General features: G+C 42.3%; 2 protein-coding genes across 9 annotated transcripts in view; both read right to left on the reverse strand.

Moving 5' to 3' along the window:
• Nucleotides 1-4431, reverse strand: part of wdr97 (WD repeat domain 97) — an 8264-nt gene extending 3833 nt beyond the window's left edge. The window contains exons 1-13 of one of the 5 annotated variants that reach the window (XM_032504126.1): nucleotides 4333-4431; nucleotides 3748-3998; nucleotides 3080-3657; nucleotides 2875-2996; nucleotides 2237-2787; nucleotides 2067-2152; nucleotides 1829-1977; nucleotides 1515-1748; nucleotides 1319-1409; nucleotides 1084-1216; nucleotides 899-975; nucleotides 758-818; nucleotides 486-656 (exon numbers count right to left, since the gene is read on the reverse strand). In XM_032504126.1, the coding sequence (XP_032360017.1) occupies nucleotides 486-656; nucleotides 758-818; nucleotides 899-975; nucleotides 1084-1216; nucleotides 1319-1409; nucleotides 1515-1748; nucleotides 1829-1977; nucleotides 2067-2152; nucleotides 2237-2787; nucleotides 2875-2996; nucleotides 3080-3657; nucleotides 3748-3897 (2403 nt within the window). In that variant the 5' untranslated portion in view covers nucleotides 3898-3998; nucleotides 4333-4431. The other 4 variants (XM_032504125.1, XM_032504123.1, XM_032504124.1 and 1 more) reach the window with 4 other exon arrangements.
• Nucleotides 4432-4506: 75 nt separating this feature from the next.
• dync2i1 (dynein 2 intermediate chain 1) overlaps nucleotides 4507-8109 on the reverse strand; it is a 9096-nt gene continuing 5493 nt past the window's right edge. For all 4 annotated transcript variants that reach the window (XM_032504192.1, XM_032504191.1, XM_032504190.1 and 1 more), the window contains 8 exons: nucleotides 7547-7660; nucleotides 7358-7419; nucleotides 6501-6552; nucleotides 6323-6383; nucleotides 5929-6025; nucleotides 5670-5801; nucleotides 5133-5356; nucleotides 4507-5036 (listed from right to left, as the gene is read on the reverse strand). In XM_032504192.1, coding sequence (XP_032360083.1) covers nucleotides 4865-5036; nucleotides 5133-5356; nucleotides 5670-5801; nucleotides 5929-6025; nucleotides 6323-6383; nucleotides 6501-6552; nucleotides 7358-7419; nucleotides 7547-7660 — 914 coding nt within the window. In that variant the 3' untranslated portion in view covers nucleotides 4507-4864. The remainder of the gene's footprint in view (nucleotides 5037-5132; nucleotides 5357-5669; nucleotides 5802-5928; nucleotides 6026-6322; nucleotides 6384-6500; nucleotides 6553-7357; nucleotides 7420-7546; nucleotides 7661-8109) is intronic.

Genomic DNA, 8109 nt, shown 5'->3' on the forward strand with positions numbered 1-8109 from the left:
AAGCCCTGGGTATCCTGCTCTGTCTTTGAGAAAATAAAAGCTCAGATAGGCCGATCTGGAATCTTGCTCCTTATGAGGTCATAAGGGGCATGGTTACCTCCCCTTTCTCTGCTTTGCCTGCCCAGACAATTTGGCCCACCCATGAGAGAGACATCATGGCTTTCAAACTCCTCCTCAAAAGCTACAGACTCAGAAATGGCAAATACTAAGGAAAGCTCATTGTAGGACTGGCTCTAGCGGCTGTAATTCTGCACCAAGGCTGAGTTTCAAGAAAGAGACTTCAGATATGGTATTAGGGGACCACTATGGTCTATATAAAAGCAGCCAAAGAGTAGCATGTCATGGGACCTTTAAGCTGATGAGCTAGCTTCAGACTGCCACAGTGTGTTTAGGGAAGGGTAAAAGCTATAAAGTTAGGAAGCAAAAGTCTGTGTATGTTTGGACAGGAAATAGGTCAAATGAGTGGGGAAAGGAAGATAAAAAACCTTAATATTCAGGGGCAACCCATATATTATCTTCATGTAATTATCAAAAGCCTCTTTCTTGGTTTCCTTTGTACTGGGCGGTTTCCCTTTTTGGCATTTTACTGAGCCTTGTAGGAGTGCAGCAAGGTCCATGTCCATGTCCATGTCCAAGGTCACTGAGCTTACATACTGCTGGAAGAAGACAGATGGAGAAGATATTCTAGGTATTTGAATACAGTTTCAATGTGCCACTGACATGCACTGTCTTTAAATACACCAATTCACACACATACCTTCTGTCTGCTGGTGATGGCTAGCAATTCCTTTTCCTCATCTCTGCCGGGGCTTGCATTCCTGTTTACACCAATGTTGCTCATATGTTAACAAGGCTTTGTTTTAGATTATTTTGTATATGCAGTATGAGTAAATCTTACTTTATTTTGCAGGAATGTTTTTGATTCTCGATGATAGGCATGTCAGGAAGGGGCTCAGCACGATAAGTGTAAAGGAGCTGTGAAAATAAAATGGGATAAAATGGGTTTATATTTTGCAGATTTTGTTAAAATGTACAAATTTACTCCCACACATCCATCAGACACACTGTAAACTGACTAGTTACCATTTTCTGAAAGTTGTGTGGCAGGAACTTTGCGCAATTCATCCTGTACAGATCTCCTCCGATGCCAAGGAACAGTTCCACTCCAAACCCACTGTAAGCCAGACACTCAGGCACTGCATTCAGGTCCAGCGTGCTGGAGGGGTCAAAGATACATAAATAGACATACCTTACTGAATGGCTGCATGCTTTTCACATCTGCATTGCAGGAGATCAGTGGCAGTTAATGAGCTCCAACCTGATGAGTTGATTCTCCTCATTCCAGATGCACACTAACCCATCTAGACTGCTGGAGACAAACACCTCTAGATCAGGACACACACATAATCCTGCAAGAGCAAACACCCAGTCACTCACACACATGCAAACAACTCAACACCATCTACAACAGACAAGCAATTCAGTGGGAACACAAACAAATAACTTTGGGTGACCTGTGAAGGGGTCTGAATGTCCCTCCTTGGGTGGGGATGTCTCACTCTGGTTGAGTAGGTTAAAGTGCCTCAGGTTGTAGGTGCCACTGTTGGGCTCTTGAAAGGTCAGTGCCAGCTTGGGCCCTAGTGCTGCCAGGTAGACTGGAGACTGGCCACCGTGCAGGCTCAGCAGTTGGGTGAGACACTCCTGGATGTAGGGGTAAACTTTCCACACCACCACTGTCATGTCCTCACCTTAGCAATTGGGGTAAAGTTGTTAAGTCATAACTGAGTATACAAGTATACAAAGGCAATAAAGTTGCATTGGGAAATACCTGTGGAGAGGAGGTAACCGTTCTCAGGATACACCTGCAATGCGGTGACTCTCTGGCCATTGTGTGCTGGCATCCTTTGCAAGACCTTCCCATTATCAATTTTCAGAACACTCACACAGCCTCCACTTTGGCCGAGAATGATTAAAAACCTGTCAAGTACAATCACATTTGCTGAAAGATATTTTAGCTCCATAGTATATTTACATAAATGTTATTTAAAAGCAGACAAAATGATCACCTGTTCTTGGCATCATTGAGAGCGGCCTCATTCCTGTGACTGCATCCTCTTCTCTCCTGCAAACTCCTCCACTCCTCTAGAGCTCCCTGTGTTTCAACCACATAACTGTAGAGACTCAGGCAGAAAGCCGGGCCAGGGATGGGCAGATTCTGGGTGTCATACTCACGCACATGGTCCGTACTGTTCCAGGGCCCCTGACCACTCCTCTTCCACTCTTTCATCAAAGTGATTGGATTAGTGAGTGTGTTGGCTTGGAGCACCGTGCCTGTGTCAGTCAGAGCCAACAGAATCTCTTTTTGCAGGCAGTAGTCAGCACACAAAATCCTCTGCTCTGCCTTGAATGAAGTCAAAACTGCTCCTGTTTCTGCAGCCACAAGCATGATATCACTGTAACCACTCAAACAGAGGACTCGTGTAGGGTAAGGAGCAGGAAAGGGGGAGGCTAGGATTTGTCTCAGTGGGGCTCCTTCATCCTCTTTGAGTTTACAGTGAAGGGTGTACAAGGTTCTGAAGGTCCAGACATCCACTCCCTGGTGAGAGAAGGAGAAGAAAGTATCTCCCTTTTTAGTGCCACCTATGCACAACGCAGGGTTTGTCTGCTCTGTGTGGACACACTCGACCACATCACCTTTTTCCAAGTTCCAGCAACGAATCGTACAATCTACAGAGGCTGATAACAGCATGCCTAATGCAGAGCAGTAGTACAGAGAGTTCACCATACCTAGACACAAATAAGACAGAAAATGTCAACATAATGTCTAATCATGAAGAGGGGCAAACATAATTTGGATAGACATTTTTGCTTTACCATTATGTCCTACAAAAGCCACACGAAGTTCCCAATCTGGACCCCATATTCTAATGGAGAGCTCTTGAGATGCAGTGATCAAACAGTCCAGTTGAGAGCAGTACACCATTGCAGTGATATCTCTGTAAAACATAACTTGTTTATGCTAAAAAATTCAAATTCAACCAATCACAGTCTGATTCACATCACATGTACCCATACACACCGTGAGCAGAGATCCTTCTTGTGCTCCAAAACCTTCCCGGCATCGAGGTCGACCAACGTCACGACCTGACCACACCCAACAAAGGCTCTGTGGGGCCTGTCAGATCGTGGGGGAGCCAACGCCATTTGAGTGAAAGTTTTGTGCTGCAGCCCCTCCTGTATCTTTACCTTACACCACATGAGCCTCACGGACCACACACACACGTTCCCCTCACCTGCAGTCACCAATTCTGTGGAGTGCTCTGCAGCCTGACACACACGTATGTCCAGGGCATTGTGGGCAGCATCCATGGAGCGTAACTCACTATCCAGAAGTGTGAAGACAGGCCCTGGGCCCCAACCCACCAGAGCGCCTGGGATCTTTGTGGCGGTCAGGCCCATGAAAGGGAGTTGTGCTAAGGAAGTCTGCTTGTTGCCATCAGCTATGTAAAGGCCAACTGTGTTGTCTGAATGGAGGCTAATGAATGCTGCAGCAGCTTCAGAATACATCATAAAACGCACAGGGCTGTCACAGGAGAAATGCTGTAGGTGATGAAGACCATGAGTAAACACATGCTGCTTGCTTTCAGAGTGTTTTACCTAGAGAGTCAGATAAAGAGAAAGCATATAAGGTGTGTAAAATGTCTGAAAGTGCACAAAGCTAGTATGCATCATTTTGTCATGGTCTACCTTGCCAGTAGCTTGCTTCACGTCCTGCTTGAATAAATTCGGCTCTCCATGCGTCCTTCCATTTGATGCCCCATTCTCTTTAGACAATAGCCTCAGGGTGGGATTGGGGACGAGTACTGTTGTTCTCATCTCCTCTACTGGCACCACCATCTCCACCACTTTCAACACAGGACTGACCCTGCTGCATCCACTGACCTTCTGCACTTTTTTCTACAATTCTTTTTTGCTGTTGGCTATGATTTACTAGGGCACTAACAAACAAAAAAAGATATATATATTATTCTTTTTTGTTGGTTAAATACATAATTTTCTTATTTGCTTTAAAAATTGTAGCTAGTTGACAAAATGTAACATGCTACACATAGACAAATTGCAGACTGGCAACTCACCTTCCGCTACCCCTCTAGCTATCTAAAGACTAGCTAACTTAATCAGTTTGTTTTTGAGTCATCTATAAAGTTGAAGATTTATAGCGTTAGGTATCAGCCTAAAATGTGCTCACAGCTACTTAACACTAGTAGCTAAAGTAGCTCAAATATAGCAGTAGATTACACAATTATTTAGCTAAAAACAAAGTTAGCTTACCTGTGATAAAAGTTTGTACTCCGGTCCCAGCGTCGAAGGGCTACGTCTTTATTGCTAGGCAACCGGTCGCTCGGCTACATCCATGGCAGCCGATCGCACAATTTTAACTTCAAGCAGCAAAATGGTGTCTCAGTAAATATTAGAATTAAATAAATAAAATAAAACACAGGGCTGTACCGTTGAGGACACATACGGATATAGTCAGTTTATTGTATAAAAAATTAAGTAAGTTAATACAAATATTTACATCAACAACACGCATTTACAATATGTTTCTTATAATGTACAGTATTAATGGAGGATATTAATTGATATTGTGGCCCCTGTAGAGGAAAATTGGTATTCTGCCACATTCTTTTAATAGCTATGTTGATGTTTAATTGTCTACAAATAGTCTTTAAATTAAATATGACATAACTACAAAGTGACTGTAACAAAAAAAGATTTATAAATTGATCTTTATGCTCTTCCAGAGTTTTAGTAAATATTTTGAATGAACACACACATCAGTCCAAATACAAGGTGCATTGTTTCAGAAGGCTGCCATCATAACACTTTCCAACTTCTCCTCTTCTGCAGTAATGGCCACAGTAAAATGTCTTTTGAAATACTGCATTTCTATATTTCCTGATTCGTGTGCCAGTGCAATTCCTGAATATGTGTTTTGTTGTCCCGAGTCTCCAAACACAGCCATGGCTGTCACCCTGAGGAGACAGCAGAAAATGAACACCACATATCAATGTTACAAATCTATTATCATGCAATATCATCAATCCTCCCTCATGTCTGTCTGATGCTACCTGTCAGAGTCCATCCTTTCAGTGACCACAGGCTCGCTGTCATTTTTCAGCAGGTCCCATATGTGGAGGTTAGAGGCTGCATCGAGCACACAGAAGACTGTTGGTCTGGTTTGGGTCCACTGCAGTGAAACCACTGGTTCACCAGCTGTACTGTTCTTCCACTCTGCCACGGGTTGCTCATGACTGACTGCATGCAGCCTGATGCTGCCATCCCCACAACCCACCTGGAATAAGGACAGGGAGAAATCATATAGTATAGTTTAGTTTTAGCTTATCTCTTACATTTAGTATATTTCAATGATGTTTGTATTAGCAAAGCATTTGTTGCAATAGCAAAAAAGTTTATCAAATTGCAATCTCTAGAATGAATTATAATCAAAGCACCCAGAAAAATAAGAGCAGTTTCCATTCTTCCATTCTACTGATGTGTAACAACTGCCCCCGTTCTTAAACATTTTCATGCAGGCAAACAATTGTATTTTTCTAATTTGGGGGGAAAACAATTTTTATGTAAAAAAATAAAATAATCACTCTCACCAAGAACAATGGTTGCCTGAAGGGAGAGAAGTGGATTGAGGTGACATCCACCGGTCGGACTCCGGCCTCCTGAAACCTGTAAAACTTTGGTGGAGCCTTCAACCCGTGACTTGTTTCATGATTGACCAGACCCTGACAAAAATTATACACTATTAAAAAAGGACACAGAACAAGTGTAGGGCATTGGGGTGGTAATATTTTCCAAATCTCTTAAGAGGATCAATTTGAATGATACTGTGGCAGGCAAGATAATGCTCACCATGTTGGTGCCGATAAAGAAATGATTGGAGTCTGTTGGAAGGAATTTGAAATTAAGTGTCTGTAACCCTGTTTTCGCTGCATCACGTGGCGATACCCTGAGAGACAGACAGACCAAGAGATGGGAAAATATGCCAAACTGGATGTCAAAGGTTACCACATTCATAAAAACAAAACTGTAGTGGAACACAACACCTCATCACATTCACATTGTACATATATGACCACAGATATGTTCACAACAAATGTTAAGGGGACAAAAACAACAGCCCACAGCACTTAACAAACAAGATCATATGACCACGACAGAGCAGCTGCTTTCCGCTGGGCAAAAGGGTATTTTGAGCCTATTGGTTGTCAGTGACGGATGATCACAAGCTATTTATCAATCTCACCTCTCAGCAGTGAGGAGCTGGGAGCTGTGAAGTAACTTTACTTTGCCGCCGGGCCTGAGCCCTGCATGAGAGAGAGAGAAAGAGAGAGAGAGAGAGATTGAAGCTAGTACCACATGTGTGAGAAAGACAAGTATGTCCGTGGAAAAAGAGGGAGTGCTGTAAAACGGGACTGCCTTACCTAGATCTGTTGGAGAGCCTGCCTTGTTGGCTTTTGGGAGTTCCACTACCACCTAAAGGACACAAAGAGGAAATCATGCAAGTCCATAACTTTGTTGTTTGTGTAGAATGGGTTGAGAGTTTTAAAAGTCGCCCTGTCCACTGGTTTTTACTAAATATCTGTAACTGAACAAATGGACAAAGGAGAGTGCCATTCTGTGCCGATCTGAGCCTGAGTTGACAGTTTTGAAACTACAGTTCTTATATTTTTGACAATTGTAATTGGGTAGCATAATGTTGCCATGAAGTCAATGAGTCAGCTCTGGGTTACAACTTAAATTTAAATGTATATATATATATATACACATTTAAATTTAAGTTGTATATATATATATATATATATTTGCTGTGTACACACACACACACACACACACACACACACACACACACACACCATATTGGGAAATTGACACTAATAAAAGCATGACATAAGTAAGTAAGTATGTATGGTTACAAATAAGTGGGTGTCTTGATTGTGATAACAAATCAGAGATAATGATATCATCGGGAATGGTAAGTCACACTGAATCTATAAAACCTGTGTATTGTGGACCTTCATGGTCTCCATGAGCTGCGTGTCACAGCCACTGCTGTTGGAGAGTGGGTCAAATCAAAGGGCCAAACTATAATAACCAGCTTCCTGTTGTTTTTACATTGGCATGCACCTATCCTTTTCACCTCACCAGTGTCTTCTCATTACGACTCTCCCTCCGTGGCCACCACTTCCACCCCCCCCACCCACCTTCAACTCTCCAGCCACAGTTTGAAAACCTCTGGTGTAGAAATTACATGTAGGATTTACTTTGTTTCCCAACTCACCCAGAAGTTTAAAACCCCAATTTCATCCAGAGAAGCCAACTGGAATGACAATCCTGACGACTCTGGATTATGAAACAGAGTAGACATTAAACATAAAGCTAACTGTGAATGGCTTAAATAAATGGCATATTTATTACAATACACAAGATCTTCAATCAATGTGTTAACCATTCCTATACCATTCCATACCTTCCTCAGATGCCAAAAGTGGGACCTCTGGCCTCAGCCCCCCTGCTACAGTGGAGGGGACAACTTCTACAGACGTCACAGATGACAAATGGCCGGAACTGGCCATCACTGCATCTGTGTGGACAAGGTGACAAACTGAGGATGTCAGCACACACTGAATGATCCCCACTGTTATGTAAGAAAATAGTCTTGGGAATAAGTGAGAGAAAGGGAATCATCATATAGTACAGTAAATAAGGATGTTTGTTACTTTTCAGCATACTTTCATTTTCTTGAAATCCAAAAAGTGAAACGCACAATGACAAAGATGACCGAGTGAAAGATCAAGGGGCTACCAAGTGGCATATTTACAGGCTTGAAAAGCACTGATTTCAAGATATGATTGATATTTTGCACACACTGCACAAAAACGTACAACCTTCTTTTCCTTTCCAAAACAGTGATATTGTACATTTTTGTAATAGGGTCTTTTACATATTTGTATTATTGCAAATTTCTATTCTATATTTATATTCTTGGCTGTTGCCATACTTTGCTCTATTGTTTATAGTTTATACTCTTTT

Source organism: Etheostoma spectabile, chromosome 22 (genome assembly GCF_008692095.1).
Source record: "Etheostoma spectabile isolate EspeVRDwgs_2016 chromosome 22, UIUC_Espe_1.0, whole genome shotgun sequence".
Taxonomy (NCBI): Eukaryota; Metazoa; Chordata; class Actinopteri; order Perciformes; family Percidae; genus Etheostoma; species Etheostoma spectabile.